The sequence below is a fragment of the Vigna radiata genome, chromosome 11 (assembly GCF_000741045.1).
Source record: "Vigna radiata var. radiata cultivar VC1973A chromosome 11, Vradiata_ver6, whole genome shotgun sequence".
Classification (NCBI taxonomy): Eukaryota; Viridiplantae; Streptophyta; class Magnoliopsida; order Fabales; family Fabaceae; genus Vigna; species Vigna radiata.
The window spans coordinates 1,892,391-1,904,026 of NC_028361.1; the positions used below are offsets into that span (position 1 = coordinate 1,892,391).

Here is an 11,636-nt window from a genome sequence, read left to right on the forward strand (position 1 = left end):
ATATATATATATATATATATATATATATATATATATATATATATATATATATATATATATATATATATATATATATAACCTTTATTTTTATAGACAGTACCATATATAGCTAAAATCTATAGAAAGGACTTTTAGGTTAGGTACTTGTTTTTTCACTCTATCATCTCACACCACCCTTCTCCACTCAACCTTTTAATTATTCAATCTTATCTTAATGTGCTACATGTAACTAGGTCCTATATAATGTCGTATAAAAAAATTTCTTCTTCTAAATATGTATTCTCTAATCTCCTCATGGTTGGTTCTTAAGTTCATGTTCACCAAAATTTTAACTAGAAGAAAAAAGTCCTACAAAATTATTATTAAAGTTAAGAGTTGACTTAAGAATTATTACTAAAATTAGTTATTTATTAAACTTATGAAGAATTTGAATACTTGTGTTAACATGATTAAAAAAATTTAAATATTAAATAATAATATTTTTTGTTAAATATTTGTAAATATAATTTTGAGATGTCTAATTCATCAATTATTTTTTAACTTTTACTAACTCTTTTAAATGGATATGACAAAGTTAAAGAGTGTTGTTTTGGTATATGGAGTTGATTGACTCTTTTAATTCTTATTTCTCAACACGCGGGAGTATATGTCAAATGTTCTTTAATATCAAAATTATAATTTAATTTCAAAAGCAAAGATAATAAATACAATTAACGAAGAACCTACCATCTAATCTTGTATCTCAATTTATAGTTTTTGTAATGAATTTTTTATTATAGTCTACCTATTATGATCTAAGATAATTAATCAAAATGATTGTTTGTCTTAAACCGTTTTTATTTGATTGTTGTTTTTTTTTTATATATAGACATATTACAATTAATGGAAGATCATATTTTATATATAAATTGGCAATTATCTTAACCAAAAAAGTGATCTATTTTATTAACCGAAAAAATAACGTATTTTATTAAAAAAAATCACCTATTTTATTGACCAAAGGATTAATCTTACGATCAACTTATTAACAAGAGAAAAGAACATATTATATATACAAGTGTAATCAAAAAGAGACAAAAATAATAATTATGTTTGAAATATATATTATAAAAGAAAGAGAGGAGAAATGATAGGTAGAAGGGAGAAAGTGCATGTATATACGTGGTCCTTTCCTGCATTCACAGCACAGCAGCTTGCTGAGTCTATTTGGTTTTTGTTTCAAAATCGAAGCATTCTCTGTGCTCCTAAGCAATCATCAAACGTGGTCGCACATGTCAAATTAAGAGCGAGGGAAAAAAGTTTAATAATATCATGACACATTTTTATATTTATTTGACACAGAATATAAAAGTAAAATGATCTAAAAAATATAAAGTTTTATATTTTTATAAAAAAAAAATAAAAAATAAGTAAAAATAATCTCAAATGAATGTAAAATATTTAAATGTATCAAAGAATATTTTTCATAAAGAAAGAGTGACTGCTCATTACCAAGTTGTGTAAGTTGTTGTTAATTGTCTCCTAAGCCTTCATTTTTTGAATTGTGATGACTCAAGTGAAGAGGCACAGAAAGATGTTAGTGTGGAATTTTGCTTCCAATTTCTTACTTTAACTATAGTGGCAGACAACTTCTGAAACTAAACTCAAGGTTTTGGCACCAATAACTTAACAATGCCATTAATCACAGGTAAGTCAGAATCAGATTAATAAATTTGTACCAACGTAATTAGTGGGAAATTAACTATTAAAGTCTGCTACTTTTGCTCTTCCTGCAAACTCATCATATGCCTACTGCACTGCCATATGCCACCCTAAGTTTCTAATACAATTTAATTAATTTAGTTGTTTAAGACCTTTTATTTTAGAGTGAGAAGAAAGAATGAGAGAAGTGTTAGTGAAAGTAAGAGTGTGATTAATTTATTTTTAGCATTGAGGAACAATGAATGGGGACCAAGAGTGTCTTGGATGCATCAGACAAGATGTCAGAGGAGATTAGGAATAGGGAGTGTTTGGCGTTGCTCATGCCATTGCCTGTCTCTCTGTCTCTCTGGTGCTCCTCACTCACTGCTGCCCTAACCTAAACCAAACCAAACTCAACAAAACAAATTCTTCTTCTCTTTCTCTTCTTTTCTCTTCTCTTCTATTCTTCTCCTCCATTGCTTCCAGCCCATTCTGCCTCCTTCATGTGCCCATCTCCCTCAATCATATATATCTCTCCCCTACATTATGTTACCAATCAAACACTTTTTCTAGTTTTTCTCAAAAATAATTATATCATCTATGTTTTTCAGTTAAGATCTCTCGAACACTATTTAATTTAAATTATTTGCATTTCGCTATAACTCATGAAGCCGGACAATAATCTTGTTGTGGCAAAAAGGTAATATTCATGAGTTCACGGGTTTTGCTGCTAAGTGAACTTCCCATCAATCTATTTGTACCTAAAATTTAACGCTACTTGCAATTCTGAAACATGCTTTAAACGCATACAGAAATAAGCCTAAGCATGGACCCTTATGCAACCTATCATTTATTACTACTATAGGGGTAGCCTACTTTTATATTGCTCTTCAATTTCTATTATTTTAGTCTTCTATTGCATATATTATTGTTAAGAGAAAGATATTCTAACAACTCATTTTTAACAACTTTTTGATAACAGGATACGTGTTACAATTCTATTGGTCTGCTTTAAAATTTATTCTAAAAAAATATTTAAAATGGACCAATCACAAACTATCACGTATACGTTGTAAAAAAATTGTCAAAAGAAAAGTTGTTAAAAAGACTTTTTCTAATGCAATTGATAAATCATAGTTTTATAAGTATGCTTAGACTTTTTTAGTTTTAGAGACTGATACAATAATTGTGTAACTAGAATTTTCTTTGAACAAAGGGTTTGAATAAAGTAATCTTCTTAGATGTTGTACACTACGTGTGGTTATCCAGAAAAGCCAAAGTCCAAATTCACATTATGATATTTAAGATGCTACAACTACGAGTTAAAGAAAAGGATAAAGTGATTGAAGACAGAGTTCTTTCCTTTTTGCTAACAACACGAAAAAATGGTAAATGATTGAATAAAAAGAGAAAGGGAGGCATAATAATCTTTTTGAAAGAGAGAGAGAAGCATGTTGTTACGCCTTTACCATTCTTCACTTGCTTCAACTCATCGCCACCATTCTCCATTTTCTTCTCGATAGTCAAACACTCAGAAGGTTTAATGATCTTATCTGGAAATTAATTACAACTTCCATGTCCTCTCATACTCTGACACCAAAATTAATGTGCGCAAGAAGATATTTCAAGTGTAACTATATAGCATCCAAGTCGTTGTTTTCCACAGAAGAACCTTTTTGAAATTTTCTGCTCAAAAAATTAATGCTCCAACGTATTGCCCAATTCAATCAGTGGGGTTTTGAGCCATTAGTTATACACTCCCCAATGCAAATGACCAAAGTTGACTGGTTGAGATTACAGAGTAATGTATTCCAAAAAAAAAAATAATTATAGACAGAAGGCATCGTTCCAAGGTTTTAGGAGAAAATCTTGTTGTCATCATGAACAACGTTTGTTATTGAAATTGTGGCAGCTGTGATTCTTTTACTGCTCTGGTCCATTCATCACGATTGAATTTTCACTCGTCTGCCTATATTTTATTTAAGCTGGACTTGTTAATACAAAATGATACCTTTTGAGGAGATGATATTCTCTGAGATATTTAATGAGACGTCAATTCATGAGCTAACACAGTTGTTTCATAAGTAATTACAAGTGCTGACACCAGGATATGACTGGTTTTAAAACTTATCCACAGCATAATTTGTTGATTTCATCGATCTGATTTAAATTGGTACGAGTATTTTGATTGGAAGTGGGGGAGGAGCAGGAGAACGTGAAATGGAGGGAGTTGGGTGCAGAGAATCGATAAGAATATTTGGTTGCCTGTATTTAGTAGAACAATGGTTGAAGGAAGAGAGAGAAGGAGGGATTAAAATAACAGGAGAAACCAACGAATAAGACAGCAGTTAAAGGTAGCATAAAGCACAGTACTGTACATGCTTTTGGGGTCATTACTTTATGATCAAAATATTGTCCCATTTCATTTCATCCTCCATGCTTCATGCTCCATGCCTGCCATTTTCAACAAAACCAAAGCCCAATTTAGGTATTTCAACATCAAAATCTCACCCCCATCTATTTAACGCCTCCATCAAAACCAAACTGTCACCTCTTACTTCTTCCTCACACCAATATTTTCATCTCCAGAGACTTCTGTCTGTCACTCAAAAACATGGGATTTCCAGTCGGCTACACAGACTGGGTGCTACCCAAGCTGCTTCTTCATCTGCTATCCCTATTGGGCCTCATCAGAAAACTCCTCACCATCCTCTTGTGCTACATGGGCTTCCACGATTTCTTCGAACCCGACATTGCGTGGCCCGAGAGGCTGCCGGAATTGCAGTCCGTGTCGGCCGTGCTGATCCGGGAAATCCTGCCGGTGGTCAAGTTCTCGGAGATGGCGAGGGCGGAGGTGGAGGCGGCGGAGAGTTGCGCTGTGTGTCTGTACGAGTTCGAGGGAGAGGACGAGATCAGACGGCTGACGAACTGCCGCCACATATTCCACAGAGGTTGTCTGGACCGTTGGATGGGGTACGATCAGAGAACGTGTCCCCTCTGTCGGACGCCCTTCATACCCCACCATATGCAAGCTGCCTTCAATGATAGACTGTGGGCTGCTTCAGGGATCCCTCAATTCTATTACAACGATGAATGAAACCGTCACTGTTCCTTTTTCTTTTTCCAACATTTAAGGATGTTAACCCACTTCTTCGCCATCTTTCTCTTGTATATATTATATACGCAACTTCAAACAAAATCAAAAGCTCATTACTGTTGTTAATTAGATATATCCCTTTTAATTATTTTAGTAGCATTTACCACCACCAACCAACCCAGTGCTTAGATTTGCGATCTTTTATTGCTAACGAATTCCGATTTTGATGTATTGCGTACAAGAACAGTATCGCACTGCTAGTCGTCTGCTCCTTTATCGGTTTTACCTCCATGGAAATCAGACAAAGCTTGTACCTTTTTCGACTCCAACACATCATTAATTTTGAACATAAACATACCATATTACATAAAAGACGACATGGTCGTTTTTTACTGTCATTGCAACGATAGATCCTTTTCCCTATTTTCAATGTTTGATTAATTTGTACTTTTTTTTAGATTTGTAATTCGTGTTTTTTTCTATCCAAAAGTAACATCTATTTTGCTTGTTTGAAGAATGATAGGTTAAATTTTGAGTTTCTCATTCATTACTCAGTCAACTGTAAAATAAAATAAAAATAAACAGCATCTATAATTGTAAACAGTGACTTAAGTTATTCCAAGACGTGTTTCTATAGTTATCAATAATAAGTTTTTGAGAAAACATTTACAGGATGAATTTTTTTTAGAAGATAGTTTATTTTGTAAAAGAATTTAAATTTTTTAATAAAATGTGTTGGTTAAATATAATTTTTTTGAAATTTATATAATAATTTGATTACGTAAAATTATGAATTATGGCTAAAAGGAATAAACAAATAAATCAAATATTTGATCTTGCATTACCGGGCTGATCCTCTACTGGGATCCATAAAAAACGAATGGACCAACTATAAAAGAAAAAAAAAACAGTTATTTATCAAAGAAAGCCTTTTAGAAACTTTGTCAAGATAGTAATAAGGCATTTCATTATCTCCAAAAATAAAAAAAATATGCTCAGCTGAAATATCTCCTTACCTATATCCGCATAAAAGTAACAAAAAATAAAAATAAAAATACTGATCAGTGTCTCTAGGACACATCAATGAAATAAAAATATTTAATAAATTATTAAAAGCACACAAACTATGTAGTAGTTATTTTTTTTCTATAATTTATATGTTAAGAAATTGTTCTAATAACAATAAAACCATCATTTTGAAGTATCTATTAGCAAGATTAACAAGTAAAACCGTCTAAAACAAGAAAAAAATAACGAGATGTTATCGGAAAGGAAAAATGTTGTTTGACACTATTTCACAATCATTTAAAGATAAAATTGTTATAAAAAATATTTTTTATATTTATAAAAAAAGAAAAAGAAAAATAATTAAGAATAATATTATATGAATATGAAAACTTTAGGTGTCAAATACTGTTAATAAGTATTAATGAGCAATTAGTAAGCGATATACAAGCGAATTTAAAATGACTTTCTATAAAATCTTTGAAAAAATAATTTTACGTGTATGTGAATTGCATGACTTATTTATTTTTATGCGACAAGAAGACTTTATATTTATGTTTGTACTTTCTAAAGTTTTTGAATTTGATATTAAACATTTATTATAAATGGTATAATTAACGACTGTGACTATAATAACACATTAAAAAATAAAATTTTGGGTCTAAATCAATCTTATAATAAAATAACAGTAGTCATAATACTTTCAAGACTAACATAATAAGATAAGGCAATGACAACGTTTTAAAAAGGAAAATAAAATTTTAGCACTATTTTTTGACATTATTTTGACACTGCACACGTGTCAAAATGTGATTGGACGATTTTAAATTAAAAAAACAAATTTTAGTTTTTTTCTTCCAAACATACCCTGTCTCAACTTTTTTAATTTAAAATCGTCCAATCACATTTTGACACGTGTGCAGTGTCAAAATAATGTTAAAAAATAGTGTTAAAATATCATTTTTCCTTTTAAAAATTCAGAAATTAAACGAGGATTTACTCAAAATTATATGACAGCATCGCAAAACGCAATACACAGAAGACAGTATAATACCATCGTTTTGTGTAAGGGAAATACAACCAGATAAATTAACGGTACTAATTTGACCAAAATCATGCATAAGTATGGTGTTGACATGAATGAGAAGTTGATGGAAATGCAACCCAACCATATAGCTGTCTTTAAGGAGAAGGAGGAAGCGTTCTTAGGCATGTGAATAACCATAGGCTTGTCCATACCCAACAAAAGGAGGAACTGCCTGATCAAAACGTGACATTTGTTGAGCATTCGGAACGCCCATTACTGGTTGGGGTCCAAATTTTCCATCTCGCTTGTCCATTTCAATCTTATGCTGAGTCTGCAAGTAAATTCCATTTATGGTATAATCTCTAAACACTTACAACTAAATTATTTACAATTTCTGAGTTATAGATGTCAATTTTACCTGCATGCAAGCACACACCCTACAAGATTCCAAAAGATACGCATAAATTAGCAATAAATTTCACCATAAACTGCACAATCAAAGAGGAGAGAGAGGCTGCATATAGAGAAGTCTTACGTGCAGTAGACAAAGTCAGCTAAGCAGGATAGTAGTTGGGAAGCCTCTCGAAGTTCACTATTTCCCACAATACAAGCAATGATAGAAAATATGCAGGCTAGTTGTTGAAGGCAAAACATGAAACCCTGAATGAATTACTAAATCAGATAACAGAATATCATAAATGAGACACAGTGGGTAGTATATTTTAGCGTGTGTGAAAGAGAAGCAGAGAGATTATACAATGATGCAATTATCACATTGCGTGGTTTGAATGTTAAATTCATCTTGTAACAGAAACCGAGTTGAAGCCACTGAATTTGCAAAACAGCATACAACCTGAAAAGTGAATGAGGTAATACATGTAAAATGTAGCAGAAAAAGGCCTGGTAAATCAACACAGAAAATACATGTAGAGTGACTTAGAAACCAAACAACCCAATAATAAGAAAGGTAATATATAAATGAGCTACAAAGTCAAGGAAGTCGAAAAACAAAAGGAGATTGACCTTAATTGGCATAGCAATAGAAAAGGAAGGCATTATTAATTCATCAATCAGATTTCTGATAACAGAAAAATCATTATTCATTCGGATGCCTATTAATTCAGATGTAGTTTTTCAAAAGGAAGCAAGAGATGTTGAAGAATGGTATATACCTCCGCAGCGAGGCAGAGTTCAGGAAATTTGCTTTCTCCACAGCGACCGCTGCAGGGCATGTAACCAGCACAACATGTGTATCTGAAGCAAGCAAGCAAAACAAAACCATAAAACCACATAATCCAGATTGAAAAGTTAGGGAGGCTTAAACTGAATGAATTATTACCTTGACATATCATCATAAAGAGCTCGTTTACGCAGCAGATATGATACACACGGTGCACTATAATTGGACAAATGCAAATTAGATTACCACGAAATAGATACATCAAGAAAGAACTATAATTGTGATTCAACTGGCAAGGAACTGGAGCAAAATAGGATCCAAAAAAGAGAGCGGAAATTTGATGATGAGGATGTATGAACACAAGTCAACGTTGACCCATGACTGAAAAATTGGAAGCATTTGGAAGAGAAGACTTACCACCAGAGAGCAAAGCAACAATCTGCAAATATGGAGAAAGAATACGTGAGGAGAGCATATGATGTGTTTGTGAATATGTGGGTGGAAGATAGAACTTACACGGAGTGTCAGCTTGAATGGTCGTGAATAGATCAGTGTGCCAGAAATTGCGGAAGTTCTGGCGAAGCTGCATCTTCTCGATATGCTGCTGCGATGCCATTTCCTTCCTCTGCTTCACCTCACCTCACCGATCATCAACCTAGCCTATCCAACCATAATAAATAAGGAAACGAAGACCCAACACAGCACAACACAACTGAGAACAAGTCTTCGTAAGAAGTTTCAACGTTAAAAACAATGCTACCATTATTTTGTTTTAAGCTTCGAAGTGATCACCAATTGGCTCGTTCTTGACTCGTACGTAAGTTGACTCCTTATACCTGTCGTAATAGAAGAAAACCCAAAGAGTAAGATTTAGTACAAAAGAAAACACACAACTTTTACGAAGAAAATAATTTTAACCAGGTTTTTTAAAGATTACCGTATACAATACATTTTTTTTTTAATTTTATTTAACACCAAAATTTCCTGAAAGTAAATACTATGATGTTTTAAATCATTAAAAAAATTAATATACGTAATACTATGATGTTTTCCATTTAAAAAATTTTAAATAGAAAAATGTGAAAACGAGAAAAAAGGAAGCGCCGCTTAAGGTTCATTGAAAAATATTTGGATAAAAAAAATAAAAGGATTTAAGCACATAAGTTCACCATAAGAATTAAAAACTCTAAGTTGGGTAGTTGGGTTGGGCCCGTCCACTAAGTATTTTTGTGGCTAATTAAGTTTAAGGTTCTGTTAACAGTGCGTTTAAGTCGTATATCAATGATTGGATATGACTGCTTCTGCTATAAAAAATAGTTTAAATAATATTGACCATTTTTTACTGCGTATTATCAAATGTTTTTCTTACTCAATCATCATTTCTATTTAGATTCTCCAACAATGAGTGGAATAAACAATCTGTTTTCTAGGTTTGTCTGTTCATTGGATCTGAATAAAAAAAATAAAGAGCGAAAACCATGTTGGTTTGGACCTTCTATTAATTTTAAGTTAAATAGATTTTATTCAAGTTTCATGTTTGATTTTAAGAAAATAGAGCCATCCAATTATATTAAGAAAATCATATTTTTATATGGAACGAACAAGGAGAAGCATTTCGTTGTCTCTCTCTGTGTCATGCCATGAGAGAGAGAGAGAGAGAAGAGTTAGTAATGAATTTGGAATTGTGTTGTTGCTGCAGTGCAGGCCCTCCATTAAATAAGTCAGAGCTTTGCGGCTTCTCATAAACAAACACAAAAACTTCGTCACTTTCATTTTTTCATTGAGTCAAGAAACCTAGAACTTTCCTTCAGTTGTAGAGGATTCAGGGTAGAATACTGTTAATTTCAATGTCTTCTGATCTTTATACTTTTGACATTCCTTTCCCCAGACATTCAGACACAGACAACATGGTCTCCTACGATGCAGATGGAAATCTCATGTTTTTCTCTGATCCTTATTCCTTCCCTTTCCTCACTGCCTCTCCGGTTCATGATGTGGCTAAAGGGAATTTTACCAACTCTCTTCACCCTTCTTTCTTCTCTTATTCTCCTCAGCAAAACCAGAGCCTCTGTCATGCTAACCTGGCGCAGCATGTATCAAATGGCTCAAATATGAAGTCTGAGTTTAGAAATTTCTCTGCTTTGCATGGCTCCGAAGTGACAGGTGAGGAGTGCCAAATGGGTATGGATTACTCCTGCAATCAGCACTTTCTTTCTCAAACTTTTCATGCTTCTTCTGATAGTGCATCAAAGGTAATGCAGAGGAGCTTCAGCTGTAACTCTTTCGGGGTGAAGCCAGGTTTCCCCTTTGAACCTCACCCCGACACTCTCATGGACTCCCCAAATTTTCAATTGCATGCTCTGATTTCCCCTGAAAACAGTTTCTTCACGGGACAAATGAGGAGGGTGTGTAGTACTGGAGATTTACAGGTTCAGTAACAAACCCACTTCTTAAATTTATTAACTTTATCTTTAATGTAGTACTTATCATCGTTTGTAATTAATATCGTCATGATTGTCTTTCGAAGGTTAATTACCAAGACAGCAAATAGAAACTATTTATTTTATTTTTATTATTAATTAAACTTCGTTTTAGTTTCTGTTCAGAACATGAAAGCAACGGATATGTCTCAAGTGGAGAGCCCCTTGTTGGAGGAAGCATACTTCAAAGTGGGGCGTTACAGTGCCGAAGAAAGAAAAGAAAAAATCTCTAAATACAGAGCGAAGAGAAGCCAGAGGAAGTTCAACAAGATTATCAAGGTACAGAAGACAGTAGTGTTTGTTTGACGATAAATATGATTTTGCTTTTTTAATTTTCATTTTGACTATTCGATTAGTGCCAATAATTGAAAGACAAGAATGAGAATGGTGCATTAGTTTATGAAAGATACGGAGGAATTTAGAGGGAAATATATACGAATGCATGATTAAGAGAAGAAAATGATAAAGAATAGAATTGAAAAAGAAGAGGGTCTGAGTGTGTTGTTTTTTATTGTGGTACCAACCAAAACCAGTATGCATGCCGAAAGACGCTAGCCGACAATCGAACCCGCATACGTGGCAGATTCGCTCGCAACGACGAAATCAGCGAGATTCCGAAACCACTTTCTTCAACTTCGACAACAGAAGAATACGAAGACGAATTCTGGGTAAATACTATTCATTAACATTTGATTGCTCTTCTTAAATCTCAATCAATAACACATTGTGTTGTTGCTAATAAGTTAAAGTTCATGTCTGAGATATATTTTTATACAGGTTGAGTTCATCGAAGGATTAAACGAGGAGGTCATCGGTTAGATGGAAGCAGAAGAATGTGCAGAATTTCAGTTTCTGTATCTATGTGTCTTTGGAGTCTTGACAGAAGCGTCTTTTTGGAAGACCCTTTCTACGATACCACTTAGAACGAAACAAAACAGCCTTTTGTAGGCAAAGGAAAGATTACAAAAGGCTTTTCCATTCATCTTAAATAATAAAAGTCTAAGTATATTTGCAGCATAAGATATGGTATGGAAGTCAAATGTAAGTTGGGCAGTTATAGGTTGTTTTTGTTGCTTAATTCTATTCTTGTTTTCCATTTGTTCATTGTATATAACCATGTATCATATTAAATAAATGTATGGTTAGAAAATATGTACACACTTTCTA

The 11,636-nt window shown here is 33.0% G+C and overlaps 3 protein-coding genes across 3 annotated transcripts; 2 read left to right on the plus strand and 1 right to left on the minus strand.

Annotated features, from left to right (window-relative positions):
* Nucleotides 1-3,963: 3,963 nt before the first annotated feature.
* Nucleotides 3,964-5,106, plus strand: LOC106777306 (E3 ubiquitin-protein ligase RHA1B). Its single transcript, XM_014664878.2, has 2 exons — nucleotides 3,964-4,213; nucleotides 4,246-5,106. The coding sequence occupies exon 2, from the start codon at nucleotides 4,295-4,297 to the stop codon at nucleotides 4,775-4,777; it is 483 nt and encodes a 160-aa protein (XP_014520364.1). The 5' UTR covers nucleotides 3,964-4,213; nucleotides 4,246-4,294; the 3' UTR covers nucleotides 4,778-5,106.
* Nucleotides 5,107-6,777: 1,671 nt separating this feature from the next.
* Nucleotides 6,778-8,816, minus strand: LOC106777284. The gene is made up of 9 exons (XM_014664854.2): nucleotides 8,750-8,816; nucleotides 8,506-8,649; nucleotides 8,407-8,428; nucleotides 8,149-8,205; nucleotides 7,982-8,063; nucleotides 7,567-7,662; nucleotides 7,345-7,469; nucleotides 7,228-7,246; nucleotides 6,778-7,140 (listed from the first exon to the last, which is right to left on the minus strand). Exons 2-9 carry the CDS (start codon nucleotides 8,603-8,605, stop codon nucleotides 6,988-6,990), a joined length of 654 nt encoding a protein of 217 aa, XP_014520340.1. The 5' UTR covers nucleotides 8,606-8,649; nucleotides 8,750-8,816; the 3' UTR covers nucleotides 6,778-6,987.
* Nucleotides 8,817-9,602: 786 nt separating this feature from the next.
* Nucleotides 9,603-11,636, plus strand: LOC106777391 (zinc finger protein CONSTANS-LIKE 1). The gene is made up of 4 exons (XM_014664974.2): nucleotides 9,603-10,418; nucleotides 10,596-10,748; nucleotides 11,003-11,137; nucleotides 11,247-11,636. Exons 1-4 carry the CDS (start codon nucleotides 9,837-9,839, stop codon nucleotides 11,286-11,288), a joined length of 912 nt encoding a protein of 303 aa, XP_014520460.1. The 5' UTR covers nucleotides 9,603-9,836; the 3' UTR covers nucleotides 11,289-11,636.

Coding starts and splice junctions, on each gene's coding strand:
- LOC106777306 (XM_014664878.2), top strand. CDS start 4,295: ATGGGATTTCCAGTCGGCTACACAGACTGGGTGCTACCCAAGCTGCTT.
- LOC106777284 (XM_014664854.2), bottom strand. CDS start 8,605: ATGGCATCGCAGCAGCATATCGAGAAGATGCAGCTTCGCCAGAACTTC. Junction 8,429..8,505: donor CATTCAAGCTGACACTCCGT/GTAAGTTCTATC, acceptor CCATATTTGCAG/ATTGTTGCTTTGCTCTCTGG. Junction 8,064..8,148: donor CTTTATGATGATATGTCAAG/GTAATAATTCAT, acceptor TGCTTGCTTCAG/ATACACATGTTGTGCTGGTT.
- LOC106777391 (XM_014664974.2), top strand. CDS start 9,837: ATGTCTTCTGATCTTTATACTTTTGACATTCCTTTCCCCAGACATTCA. Junction 10,419..10,595: donor GTAGTACTGGAGATTTACAG/GTTCAGTAACAA, acceptor GTTTCTGTTCAG/AACATGAAAGCAACGGATAT. Junction 10,749..11,002: donor AGTTCAACAAGATTATCAAG/GTACAGAAGACA, acceptor AACCAAAACCAG/TATGCATGCCGAAAGACGCT.